Here is a 14,871-nt window from a genome sequence, read left to right as displayed (position 1 = left end):
TCAGCAGATAAATACTTCCCGTTCATGATTCTGTTTGAAAAGCCTGGTGTGAAGAAGCAACCTTGAGATTAAGGTAATAAACTTTAAGAATAATTAAAAAAAACAAAACAAACAAACTGAAATAAAATACCTAAACAGTCAAACAGTATTTCTAATTGCAAATATGAGTAGCTGTTTGAAAGACAAGAGGAAGCATCACTGAAGCAAAGAAAATAGCTGCAAAAAATACAGGGATCAATTAATAAATGTCCTATCTAGTATCAGAGCTAGACAACAAAGTTCATTTTGGTTTTCCTCCTTTGAGCATTAACATATTTTAGACACCTTCAAGGACAAAATTATACCTTTTGGAAGCAGAGCATAGCTTGCAATATCTATCTTCCTATCTGTCTGTCTCTCTACACACATTCACACACAATTTTACTGAATCATACTGCCTGATAATACACAATACATATACTTCGGTAAATTGTGGAAAGGCTTAAGAAATATTTAAGAGCAATTAAGAGATTTAAATTCCCTCAGTGTTCAGACAGGCACGGGAGGTTTATTCTGTACTATATCAGTACACACAAAAATATTCTATTACACTTCTTCGTTCAACCTCTCAGTGCAAACAAGAAAGCGTACATGAAAACATTAGCTAGCATCTGAAGCTTGTTGATAATGAAACATGATGAAAGATCAGACTGAGTAGCTTAGAGACTGCACATGAAATACTAACATTACACATACAGACTCCAATATGTAACATCAGCCTAAGTTAGGCCTTAGTTCTTTGCATTTCTTTTGTATCTTTCTCCAATTGTTTGCTTATTTCTGTTTATAAACATGGGTCACTCAGATACACTACGAAGTAATTATAAGGGATAAACCACCACTACTATGGGACTAGAAAACAATTATATCACAGGGACTCCTTTCTGGATGAGAAATACAGGTTTTCTGTATCTACGATTTATGCCAAAAAATACAGAGTTTATGGTATCAGACACAAACTTGAGAAAAGGGGTGAAGGAAAAACACTTCCAATCAATTTACAACATTTTAAACAATGTATCTTAAAAGTCTTATCTGCGAGGAAAACATTTGTTCAAAATCTAGAAGACGACTAGAACATTTAATTTCTGCTTCTTCAATGACAATTCCATTAAAAACAATGAGATCATGTTTAAGAAACAAGTTAGGAAAATAATGAGAACACTTTCAGGGAACCAGTTAACAAAAAATTGGCATTCTCCTTTTAGCAATTACATCTATCATTAAGTCAAAACATACTGCCTTCTTTTGTTGACCCTTACCTGCAAGTTGACTAAGTTTCCAAACTTACTGAAGTGCTCATTAAGTTTGCTGATATTGTTAAGTTCTGGGGGAACTTTCCTCAATTCAAGTTTTGTATTTTCATTTCCAAACTGCACCTTCTTCTGGAAACCTGGACTATTTGTTCTGTTAAAATTTTGCCTGCAACAAATAAAAATCAAGCCAGAAATCCATAGCAAGCTAGTAAACACAATGTTAAATTGTATATGCTTGCATAGGAGCATGTGTGTATGAGACAAAGATCTGCAGACTTAAAAAAAAAAAAAAAAAAAAAAGTAATTTTAGAGAAGTGTAGAAGAGTACAGCACACAGGCCCATATACCTGCAGTTTTCCCCACCGATACTCTCAGCATACCCCAGCGCATAAATCTGTGAGATAATTCACAATAATTTGCCTGTGTCAGTGAGTCCTGACTTTCACACTGCTTCTCTCCAAAAACTATTTCTCAGCTATTCCATGGATCTCCCCGCTAACGTTTCAAATAACTATTACTTCAAGGCTCTCCTCAGTTGCGCTAATCTCTTAAAATCCCTTCCAACCTTTTGTCACCCCAGCTATATCTGGACACTAAGCACTGCACCCTATATTTTCTGTCAGTAACATACCTGGCAACTCAATCCAAAATAGCAATAATACAATTCACATTTCAAAACTAAAATCACTCATCCCTAACAACCATCACACTGCAGCTTCTCTTAGATCATTTTTTCAGGGAGTAGATCTTGGTATCATCCAAAGCAACTTCAGCTATCTCTATACTGCCTTTGAGAGGAGATGGTCAAATACAGATAACTCTATAGTGTGATTTATTTCAGTACAGTCAGCTTATCCACAGTTTTACTTGCTTGCAATTTATACAGATTTATATATGTTTCAGATTACAGAAAAGAGCTCCACGGAATTCCAACTATTAAGCCAACCTTGTGTTAATGAGCACTCACTTGTCAAACCAAGTCTTCTTTGTAGGAACTCCACCATCCCCTGCACCAATTGTTCTTTTCCTGGATTCAGCATCTACCACTATTCTCATACTACTTTTATTAGGAGGTTTTTCTGTAAACAGACGAAAAGATTTTACAATTTTTTGTTTATTTTCTGTGTATTTGATTGTAAAAAGATATTCTGAATTTGCATTGAAAAGCACAACTATTTATTTTGAAATGACTACGCTCCTTGTTCAAACTGGATCAAACCTTGGTCACAGACTTTTCTTCTTAACTATAAACAGATGCCGTGACAGGTCAAAATAGCTAATAGCTTTCATTTTGTCACAGTAACATCATACATAAGGAAAACGAGGTGTGACAGAAGGCGTCTGCCACAAGGTGACTGCACTCGCTGATTCACAATGTCCCATACAATACTCTGAGGCTCACACCATTTCTGCTAACACGTCTGTTCTACTATTAGATGGCACACACAAAAATGCTCGTGATAGGAAGTATACAGTACTCCAGAGCACTAACACCTAGGAGCAAGATTTAGGGATGGGGTGGGAGAGGAGTAGCTCTTGCTGAAGAAGAAGAATCATATTGGGGGACTCCTCACTGAAAATACAGCAACAGAAACACAGTAAGATTAAACGCAAATAGATACAAATGTAAACAAACCCACATTAAAAAAATTGGTTTTATCCCTCTTCCTTTCTCATTTTGTATGCTGCTGCTTTTTCTGAGGGCCACAGGAACTATGAGGTCAAGATTACTCATGTGTAACTGTCTGCTACCAGATAAAACTGATTACCTCCTCTCCACAGCAAAAATCATCCTAAAAGTCTGCTACAGAAATATTAACATTTTTCTGTATAAAAGATGTACAAAATGACTAGTTATTACAGCCAAGTGTAATCCGTGCAATACTCTAGCAAGAGATTTCATTTTACCTGTAAAAATGCACACACAAAGCAACTATGAGCATAATTCCCTGTGCAATTGGACTTCTCTTAATTCCAGAAGATTTAAAAAACCACAGTGTTTTCCAGTATTCCATTCTCTGAAAACTGCCTCAATCTGCATTAATGTAAGAAAACCAGCTAAACTAAATAAGTACAGCTTTGAGAGCATACCTCTGGGTGGTAGATCCATATCACCTGATGTGAGTCCTATCAAATTTGGTCTTTGGGCATGCACTCTATGTCTATACATAGGTCTTGAAGTATTTGTTATACTTGGAGCTTCTGGATTATAGCCATCTGTGTCGTACGTTTCTGGTAACAAAGAAATTGTCTAATTAAAATATATTGCAGTTAAAACCCCTAAGGTTTCAAATACAGTATTTCATTTAATTACAAGATATAGTTACAATGGAAGAGTTGTATAACAACTATCCTAAAAAACTGCCATGCCAAGTCTTCTGCTTAAACACAGTGAAAATATTATTCCATAGTCAAGATTCACATTTTACACGCAACTTTTACTTCTGTCCTGAACTGAGTTAGAAAAAAAAGTGTTAAGTTACTGTCACAGTCTAAACGATACAAACTTATTCTCCCAAACTATGAAATTATAATGTCTAAGAAATACAGTATAATATGAATCAATGTTATTCTATTTAGCAAACCTTGTGGGCAAAGCCTCAGTACTACACCTGCTGTAAAAAGAGAGGGTGGAGCAGGAGGCGGCTGGTGATGAATACCCGTTGTAACAACAGTAGGAACCGAGCTAGTTGCTGAGTTTGGGGGAGCATCCATGCCAGCAGGCTGCAATGGGGGAAGTGGAGGGGGTGGTCCTGTCAAAAACAAAGCAAAACACTGCATTCATTTATTATCCACTAGACTTACATTACACACAACTCATAAGGAAATTGATCTCAAATTTAAAAAAAAAGGGGTGAGAGGGCATGTACACAGACACGATGCTGTACCATTCATATGAAACCATCCTCACCAGCTAATGACTAAGAACTTAGATTACAGAGAAAAGTATTTGAATAGTTTAACAATTCTCCAAACACCTTCTTTCTATAAGCGAAATTTAACTGCTAAGCCAGTAATTATCTTCACCAACAGAAGATCTTTAAAACTATTAAAAAAAACCCTCAGAGAAACAAATTCTGTTTTTTAATAATGTATAACAAAAATATTCTATGATGACAATAACTAACTTGATTGAAATTATTTTTCCAAACACCCAAGATACCTACCACTCTGGTAGAAAGTCAAAGGGAACCTTCTTAAAACTGAGGGTTTTTTTTGTTTGGTTTGGACTTTTTTTTTTTACAACCAGTAACATGACACTTTCAAAGTGCAGCAGTTAAGCCTGACCTTCAATTTAATCATTGGCAAAAGCAGGTTTTGGAAAAAGATACATAGTCACATATTTGGACTTTCCACACAGATCTGGAAATAGCGTATGAGGCAGAACTGATCACCCCAGCAATACAGTTACTCTCTATACTAAGTGAAATAAATAAATTCAGTTCTTACTTAAATACACTATCAATCGGAAATGAAAACAGTTTAAGAAACTTTCAAGCAATATCAAATATCAATTTTCTTGAATAATTTTACCAAGTGGGACATCTAAGTTAATAAAAAAGAGAGAAAGCAATTATCACATAAAACTAATGTAACAGGTTTTAAACCACACAGGGGAACTGAATACTAAACTGCTATTTTATAAATGACAGCCAGGCACACAAGTCTTCATGTAATTTTTAGTACTTGAGCCAAAGAACTTTCCAATGAAAGAATAAACAAGCTGGAGAATTTTCTTTCTAAGTTACAAGTTTAGTTTCAAAATTAATCGCAAATGACATTTTCAGGTGTAAATTTGATATGGTCATGAATTCTCTTTAATTTTAGTATTACAACTGAAATGCCAAGTATCTGTTGTTTCCAGGATTTTCCCTTCTTCTCTAACAGTAGTCAGTTTCAGACTTCTCCTATAAAACTCAAGGAATTGAGTTTTGCCATGCCTTTGCTTAAACACAATTAAAATATTATTCCATATTCAAGATTCACATTTAACACGCAAATTTTACATCAACTATGCAACAAATACTATAAAAAAGAATAATTTTGGGGTAAGCTATGCCATAGTAGAGCACAGTACAGCTTTCTAAAATATAGTTGGCATTCTTAAAACAGCTTTTTGCACTGCATACAACCCAAGTAACATTCAGGCTTTTCTACTAAAAAAAAATGGGTTTTAATCTTCTTTAATTACCTGTTACAGGTGGAAGGCTAGGTGGTAAGGGGCCTGGTGGTGGCACTGGAGGTCTAAGGTTAACAGGAGGAGGACTCAGAATTGGTGGAGGGGGAGGAAGTCCAGGAGGAGGTGGTCCTTCGACAACAGGGGGTTGTGCTGGAAAAGGCAGAATGCCAGGAAGATTCACATCTTCTACCACTACTGGATCGCTTCCATGATCAAAAGGGCACATGTCTCCTCTCATACAGAAACCCTTTTCTGAAACATCAAAACCAAAAAGAATTGTTGTTAGTATTCAGTAGCTGTAGTTTGATGAAGAATAGATATGAGATGTTCTATGTGTAATGCAACAGTTCGTAAATTAAGAGCTTCACATACCAGCAGAAATTTATATTAGAAAATTGAATTGGCCGTTTAACTTTATTTTAACAGTCAGCACACAGGAAGATTCCAGCAACATTCTAGCAGAATAAATACAGGAGTTAGATTTTTCTTGAAGAATTAATTCTGCACTGAATTGTAACAAACTGTGAAAGCAAAGAATGAAATCTAGGTGTCATCACATTAACAAAACCACAGTGTTTCTAAGTAAAAAGTGCAGACTCTGGGACTGAGAACCCCCTATTAAAGTTAGAAGTTAATATTCTAAAATTCCAACATGAGAAAATTGACTCCAATTCTTTTTTCTCTTTTGCAATTATTTCAGGAAGAATTAGAATATTTTGCCATAGTTTAATGTGATTATGTAAGAGCAAAATTTTTTTTTGTTTACATATATATGTATTGTATATGTGCATATATACATACATATAAATAAAAATGAATATACATTTATTTCTTTTCTTTTACATGCAAGTAAAACATTGGAGCAGGTCCAAAGGAGGGCCACAAAAACGATCAGGAAGATGGAACGCCTCTCCTTATGAAGAAAGGCTGAGAGAGTTGGGGTTGTTCAGCCTGGAGAAGAGAAGGCTTCGGGGAGACCTTATTGCAGCCTTTCAGTACTTAAAGGTGGCTTATAAGAAAGATGGGGACAGACTTTTTAGCAGGGCCTCTAGGGACAGGACAAGGGAAAATGGTTTTAAACTAAAGGAGGGTAGATTCAGACAAGATATAAGGAAGAAATTTTTTACAATGAGGGTGGTGAAACACTGGCACAGGTTGCCCAGAGAGGTGGTAGATGCCCCATCCCTGGAAACATTCAAGGTCAGGTTGGTTGGGGCTCTGAGCAACCTGATCTAGTTGAAGATGTTCCTGCCCACAGCAGGAGGGTTGGATTAGATGACCTTTAAAGGTCCCTTCCAATCCAAACAATTCTATTCTATAATAATCTGTTTAGCAACAGTCCCCACAAAAAAAACGATACAATATAATGCAATATGGGGGAAAAGTTCACAACACCTTCCGATAAAATAGGAAGAAAGCTGAGTGACCACTTCCTCAAAACATGATGCTGAAAAGCAGTCTGTATTACCTCATCTGTATTACCAGGAAGAGTTACAGAACATACAGAAACGTTAAGGAAAAATAGAAGTTCTGCAGAGGGTCAAGTAGAAAATATGAAAGTGCAGATAGGAAGAGCAGTATGTTGAAACCAGCTAGCCACTGAAGAGAGAGATGAGCTTATAAATTTTGAAGACACAAACAGCCATAAGAAAAGCAAATGGAAGAGACATCTACCAAGAGATTTTAGTAACAGTCAGAAACATAGGGAAAACAAAAAAAAAGTAAAAATTTGAGGACAACGATATCACGGTTTTCCAACACATCACATTTGCTTCATACTCAGAAACTGGAAATAATAAGCTGCTACAGCAGACAGACTGTTAAAGGTACAAAGTCCCAGTGTCATGCCTGCAGACGTTACTTCAAAAGTTACTGGCCTACATGTTTTGTTCCTTTCTAAAAAAAACTGTAGAGCTGGGAGACCATGACACAACGTTCTGCAGCTCAGCTTGCATTAGAAGTAAACTTCAAAACAAAACTACACTTTCACAACTGTAGTTGCTCCACAGTATTGCTGTGACGTATACTGGCAAAGCTATTCTTCACGAGCACTTCTCTGCCAACACTTGAGAGCTCAGCCTCCCACTTTCTTTACTTAAAAATAAATTCTATTCTGATCAGAGTTCTGAATGTAAACTGGCTTAGATCTTAAACTCGTATACAACAGGAAAAAAAAAACCCTCAGAAAAAACTTTAGGGGGAAATTTAAACTCTTCTGAGCTAACAGGTTGACTGGCTGAATTTAGCTAAGTCACTGCCAACTGCAGCAGCCTCTTGTGTGGATTTTGGCACAAGACATGCAAAATGATAGCTTAAGACACAGATAAGCACAAAAAGCCACCCATTTTTAAGAAAGACCCACATGGAAAAAAAGGGTTAACATGAGCCTGGGAAGTTGCAGCTCTAGACCTTTCTAGTTAAAAATTAATCTCTTAGATAGAATGGAATAAAAAAAAAGACGAGGTCAGTAAGATGCTAATCATGGTCAAAATTATCAAATACAGTATTTGGCTTGAACATGACATAAGACAGAAAACCTGGGTAAAAGTGGATTTTTTTAATAACTTTTTTATATAAACATACTATTTTTCATCTATATAAAATAATTCTAATAACTAAAAAAACTATACAAACACTAATAAAGCAAGCTGTCTAAAAGCTAAGTTAATAAAAAGTGGGATAAAATTTGCATTCAAGAATTGTGTAATAGAAAAAACACAGTATTAGAGGAGATCCGGAAAAGAAAGGAAAATTACCTCAATCTTTTCAGAAAGGGGCCAATCACAGCTGCAGGAAGCAACGAAAAAAATACAGACTTACCATCATAATCTCTACAACGTTTCTTCGGCAGCGGAGGTCTTCCATAGGAGTTGTGGTCCAGCTGCTCTTCATGGAACTCTGACCAGCTTTCAGTAGTGTTATTTCCATGATGAGCAGGAGCAATAACAGTAATAGTGCTGCTCAGTGTAGGGACAGGGTAGTGGCCGGATGAAATATTTGTCACAGAAGAAACCGGAGTATAATTGTTCTCTAATGGATCTGTTCTATCCATATCGTATTTTGGCTTTCCCAAATCCCTTTCTGTATTAAAAAAAAAAAGTTATATTGGATGATTCCTTCTGCACATTTTCACCAGAAGCAGCCACTAACCTGTTTAAGTATCTTTCTTCCACATCAGTTCAACTCAAAATATAGAAATGATAATTTATATGTTCTACAGGTTGCCCAGAGTGCCTGTAGAGTCTCCACCCTCGGCGTGATTTATAGCCCAACTGGATAGGGTCCTGAGCAACCTGCTCCAGTTTATCTGCTTTGAGAACGAGTGTTGGATTACACGACCTTCAGAGGTCTCTTCCAACCTCAACTATTCCATGATTCTACATTCCACAGGTTTAATCAGAAAAATCATAATCTTAAAAGTACATAGTCAGCCACTGGGGTATTTTAATAACAGCTATACCCAAAGTAAAGCAGAAACCCTATTTAACTTCAAGCAGAGTACATCTTCTGTAGTGATGCATATATTCTAAGAACTTCAGATGGAAAGTTATTCTGAATAATGGGAAGCAATGGGCAAGAAAAAGATAACCACCACTTGAAAACACTATAAAAGTTACACAACTTTAATGTTTCAAGACCCTGTTATTGTTGTATCTTTGTGTTGTTTATCTTTATTTTACATGCATTCAAATGCACATATTTATCGCATGCAAAGCTTTGTCATGGCTGGAGAAATAATAGTTCTTAACAGGGGTGGAACACTCCTGGACAGGTACAGCAGTAACATGACCTTTCATTCCGAACCCATACAAGCTATTCTCTTAATTTTCTAGTATTACTATCAAATAAACACTAGTATCCAGATTAAGACAGAAGAGCTCTGTCATGAAGTAAGATGGTAGGCTCAGATAACCCCACATTAAAAGAACATTAATAAAAATGTCTTAAAGATGGCAGATAAGCATGGATAAAACAGGCTTTTCTTAATGTGCTTAGAACAAGAAACAAAGCTTTCACTATAAGATATTGTCTGTAAGATATTACCATTGCAGTTTATGAAAAATAATCCTTAAATTAAGATTTAATCACATTGTAATCTTATAGTTAAACTTCTGCATGCTATTTAACTCGCTCATTCGTAAGTTGCTTGCATATTTTGAGGAACTCTGCATTCCTACTTTTAAGGCTCAGTTACCAAGGCCCATTCTACAGAAAGAAGAATAATACACAGGACACATAAAACCTGACTATTTTTAACTCTACATTGTTTAAGACAGAATAAAGATATAAAGTGACTCTCAATGCTCTTTTCCAATTTATCAGTAACAGTATCGGGGGAAAAAGCATTCTTTTCAGCTGAATAAACAGCTTTGTTTTTAAAGAAGTTTAATTTGAAAAACTACTGTACTGAAGCTTTAAGTCCTACAGATATGTGTGCAAATGTAAATATTTACTGTAATAATTTCAGCCCCTCCCTATGACACCAAGGAGGGGACAAGACAAAAAGAACAGAGCTGTACTGTTCTGCTTGACAAGTCATTTGCTGTCAAACAGGTGATTTCTGCCAGTTCTACCTCCACAGAAGGGTATTAATTTCTGTATCTTCCCAAATCAGATTCTGAGTTTCCTAAAACTTAATGAAATGCAATTAACTCAGATTTTTCTGCCTTGCTTACAACATGGCTTAAAAGTGGCCAACACAGTCAAAGGTATTAGAGAAGAACGGAGGGAAAGGGGAACACAAGCACTGAAAACATGATCATATAAGCCTTATTTCCACAGAAAACCAAGCTAAATTTGAAAAAGAAACAAGAACAACAGAGGAAATTTTCGTACATCTTGAACATAGTGTTTAAGTTTAGTTTCTAAATTTTGTAGGCAACATTCACCGTATTTTAGAGACCAACTGTTGGTACCTCTGCTTCGTGTTCTGCTCCGGCTTCTGCTCCGGTCTCGATCCCGGTCCCGCAATCGCTCTTTGCTCCAACTTCTACTTCGACTCCTGCTGTAGCTCCGACTCCTCCCTCTTCTTCTGTTATATCGATCCCTATAGGAATCTCTTCTGGGAGGATTTCGGTCATAATCCCTCTTCCGAGAACGTTCATCTTTTTTCCTTTCATCACGGCTTCTGAACACGTAATTTTTTAGGTTAATTCCAAAAATTATGAGGCCATAATTTAAAACCTTAACTACCATTAAAAACCTCAAGAAATGGCAATAGAAAATTAGAGAAAAGCTACAAATGGAATTTAACTATGGCCCTTCCTTCCTTCTCAGAAGACTTTTAAAATTCTTGTATTTGGTTTATGCATTTTACTTTTACCATCCATAAGATTTAAACATGTATGTAGAATTCTGTTTCTGCCCAATACTGCACCTTCCCCAAGCTGGAAACACCAAAAAGGTAACAGTTACTGAAGGGAAGGCTTCTAAATTAAAATTATCGCAAGTCAATCTCAATATTGAGCAGAGTAATTGTTGTAATATAAACCACAAATCCAACATAAAAGTGAATCATAAAACTCAAATGTGATAGTTGTGCACAACTCAGAGACAGTTTACACTGTCACTTATATACTTGCCATTCAACTACATATGCATAAAAGCAATAAAAGTCTTATTGTTAGGCTTATTAGGTGACCATACAGAAAGAAAATATTTAATTCAGTAACACCATAAAAATCCAAATCCACCTAATTACTGATATACAAGAGGTTCAGCAAAATTTATTACCTGGTATCTCTGTAGCGAGAACTTGACTGAGGAGGGCTGTGATTTAATCTTCTAGAAAACTTTTTCTCTCGCTCTTCCTCTTTAACTATCTGAATTTAAAGTATATACATTAGATCAAAACATGAGTACACTATCATGAAGACTTCTGCACAATCAAATAAATCCAAAAAAACTCAAAATGCTGAGCAAAGCCAGCAGTAACATTGAACTGCAACAACATTTTTGCATCTAATGCAATTAGAGAATCTTCAAAATGTATTAGATTTCTATTTCTAGGAATATTGAAAGCACAGGTTGGGAGAAAATAAAGCAGAATAAGCAATCCTTACTGTGCTGCACTGAAAATTTATCTGCTTTTGCTACAGGTGGACAAAAACCCAAACTAAGGTGCAGTGACAGATCTGGGAAGACATCAATATTCAATGATTGACACAGTAAAGTCTTTTCTTCACCAGCAGGTTAGCTGGTTCAGGTCATGGTTAAACGCTCTCATGCAGCCAAACCTAGGCTGCTGTTGAAAAGGACAAACTTACTCTTCTGGCTCAAAGAACAACATAAACACTTATGTCAGAATAAGGATGTTATCTGGATCAAGCAGCTGGAGCAATGAGGACTGCCATTTGGAAGAGCAGCCTGGATTTATGCCGAATTAAAGGGCAGCATAACTACAACAGCAATCCTGAGCAAAGAACTAACGTAGGTTGTACTGCAACCTCTACACTACTCAATAACTTTATTTACATTTGCCTAGTCAGAACCACTTTGGTTTACCTTTGAAGCACCCACTTATGTTTAAAAAAATTGTGCACCAGTACTCAGCTAGGCACAAATCTTCTGACATATTTTAATGCTGTAGTATAAGTTTGGGAACTATCATTAATAAACAAATAAACACGATGAAGTTGAACCACACAAGCAAACTACAGGAATGAGGAAAAAAGACATAAATTTTAAATAAAATCAATGCCTACCTCTTCTTTTTTTGTCTCTTTTTCTTGGTGCTGAAAAAATTCTACTTTCAGGCTTCCTGACGATGGCTGTTCTGGTGGAGGTAGATAGCTTTTTGTATTCACAGCATCAAATAGTTTTTCCACAAATATCTGAGTTTCTAAAAATAAAGAGTATACAAACATCCATTATTCAAAACTTCAATTAACATTTGCTTTAAATAAATTTTGAAAAAAAAAAAAAAAAAATCAACATTCACCAAAAAGTTAAAACAATGAAGAGTATTATTTTTCCATACTCTGCTGCTAATTTTATATTTTAAAAGGACATTTACAGAGTAAAGAAACATGTCAATGATGACAATGTTTCATAAAGGTTTTTGATCATTGAATTATTTAATGTCTCTTAATAAAACATCTGGAATATATGCTTCTATTCTGGCAATAACTCTTAACATCCTTAATCTTCTTCCAGGAATACCAACAGACACAAAACATATACCTAATATATGCATATTGTGCTATACACCTGTTTTTTAAAACAAATTAGTTAATGAAAATTGAGTTACATACTTCAAAGTAACAAAGCTAATAAAGAGATAAACACATGATTCTATGGTAAAAGATTGTTTGAATGAATTGAACAAGACAGACTTTTCTCTCAAGCTTCATTGTTATGACAAAGACCATACCTTTCTGAAGAAATACATCCAGCTGATCAACACACAATGCCTTCAGTTCCTTTTCGCTTTTATCCTTCTTTACCAAAGCCAGAACATATTTAGCTAGGGCAGATGGATCTGCATCACATCTGCAAATAGATTAATTAAAATAAAAAAAAACAGAAGCAATTAAATTACAAAGTTAATGTCTGAAACTGGTATGACCAATACATATAGAGGACCAAAACCTTTCCTACCAAAGTAATTGAAAAACACTCAGAGGTATTTTTAAAGACAGAGTCCAGATATGTAAGACCTCTTTTCCAGAGAAGCAATTGCCTAAAATATTTCCAAACAATATTCCACAGACCACCTCACAGCAAACAAGAACGAACTATTTAGAATGAAACAGCTCCAACTGCCTAATAGTCTTAAAAACAATTACAAATACAACAAATACTTCCACAATTTCCTGATGATGGAATCAGTAATTCTGAATGTAATACTAAGTGACTGTTAACGGGGAAAAGTCAGTCTACTAATTACAAATGAATACAGTGATACAGCAGAAGTGATCTATGCCATAAAAAAAATTGAGACTCTCAGAGACACTCTCTTAAATATGTTTTTAAAGAATCTTATTACTACCTACATAAGAACACCATAGAAAGCAGATTATCTGAAAAATCTTAATTTCAAAAGCCTGAGGAAAAACTGTTTATACAGTATCTCTGTAAGAGCTATACAGACAATGAAGTGAAATTTAGGGAATCATTATCCGTTTTAGACATCTAAATTCAATCTAAAATTAAGTATGGAGCACTTCAGTGTAGAAGCTGATGGTCTCGTGCACGTTCACAAAGAACTTAGAAAAATCCACAATAAGTAGAACATTATTTAATTTAACTGATATAATTTTATTATAATATTTCACTAATAGTAATCTACAATGAACTTTGTAGTGGTGTTATAGAGTAAAACCTGCTAAAGCAAGCGAGAATACTGCAGAAAACCATTTCACGCTTCGTAATTCAAAACCAGATACTAATGAAATGGTCAGACACTGGTTTATCAGGTAGAACAGTAGCATTTTCTTAAACCATTTAATCCCATTATTTAGCACAAACCAAAGGAAGACCTCAGACCCCACAAAACCAGGCAGGATTTCACACATGCATACTAGTCATGTGATACAGACAGCTAGCTTGTTTGGGTGGTGATCAAAGTTAATACCGGTGCTTTAAAGAACTACAAGAGGAAAAAAATTGCACTGATGCATCCTAACTCTAGCAAAAATAACTGAGAAGTAAAATTAAACTGCTGTCAGGCAGTTGCACTGAATATGAATATCACACAAATACTGTTCCAGCACAGAGGTCCACTAGTGACAATGATGGAATAAAACTGCAGTTCCCAATCTCTTCCACATTAAAACAAGTGACATTTCAATGCTGAAGCTTAATTATAAATCTGAATGTTGATCACTTAAATGACATGTATTTTAGACACTGGGCAGAAGAAACCAAATCCTTCACCATATCACGCTACCTAATTCCTCTCTCCAAAGAAGCTATCTCCTGCACTGCAAGCAACATCCTCCGTGCAAACATATCCACTAAGCAAAGGAAGCAATTCTCTTGGCATCCATCCTCAGGAGATCCTCTGGATAGCCTGGGCCCAGCACAGAGTGCTCTGAAGTTAAAGGTCAAAGCTTCAAACATAACTCAGCATCCTCTAGAAAGCAGGCAATAGCAGAATTTCATGCTGTAAAAGCAACTTGAGCTGCTAGGGGACATACCACAATATTCTGTATTAGTCTGCATTATTCATAGATACAGGCAATGGGAATTCACAATCAATCTACATTCTAGAAGAACCTGCACACACTAAACTGACAAAATGCAAATATATACTGTTAATCGAAAAACAGACTGCACAGCAATTAAAAATTCTTCAGAAATGTTTTCCTTCAACTATCACATCTGGTTTGCTCTTGTGCAGATTCAACAATTCTTCATCCAGAAGAAAATGCTGTCCAAACACCAAGTCATCTT

At 35.7% G+C, this 14,871-nt stretch overlaps 1 protein-coding gene across 1 annotated transcript in view; it reads right to left on the bottom strand.

The window, feature by feature from the left end:
• RBM26 (RNA binding motif protein 26) overlaps positions 1-14,412 on the bottom strand; it is a 43,286-nt gene extending 28,874 nt beyond the window's left edge. The window contains exons 1-11 of the mRNA XM_009572659.1: positions 14,366-14,412; positions 12,848-12,966; positions 12,180-12,316; positions 11,209-11,297; positions 10,392-10,603; positions 8,296-8,556; positions 5,488-5,727; positions 3,908-4,048; positions 3,387-3,527; positions 2,263-2,374; positions 1,302-1,461 (exon numbers count right to left, since the gene is read on the bottom strand). Coding sequence (XP_009570954.1) covers positions 1,302-1,461; positions 2,263-2,374; positions 3,387-3,527; positions 3,908-4,048; positions 5,488-5,727; positions 8,296-8,556; positions 10,392-10,603; positions 11,209-11,297; positions 12,180-12,316; positions 12,848-12,966; positions 14,366-14,412 — 1,659 coding nt within the window. The remainder of the gene's footprint in view (positions 1-1,301; positions 1,462-2,262; positions 2,375-3,386; positions 3,528-3,907; positions 4,049-5,487; positions 5,728-8,295; positions 8,557-10,391; positions 10,604-11,208; positions 11,298-12,179; positions 12,317-12,847; positions 12,967-14,365) is intronic.
• Positions 14,413-14,871: the final 459 nt, after the last annotated feature.

This window comes from Fulmarus glacialis, unplaced genomic scaffold (genome assembly GCF_000690835.1).
Source record: "Fulmarus glacialis isolate BGI_N327 unplaced genomic scaffold, ASM69083v1 scaffold2370, whole genome shotgun sequence".
NCBI lineage: Eukaryota > Metazoa > Chordata > Aves > Procellariiformes > Procellariidae > Fulmarus > Fulmarus glacialis.
Note: the sequence above shows the minus strand (reverse complement) of the source record. Positions and strands in the feature narration are given on the sequence as shown.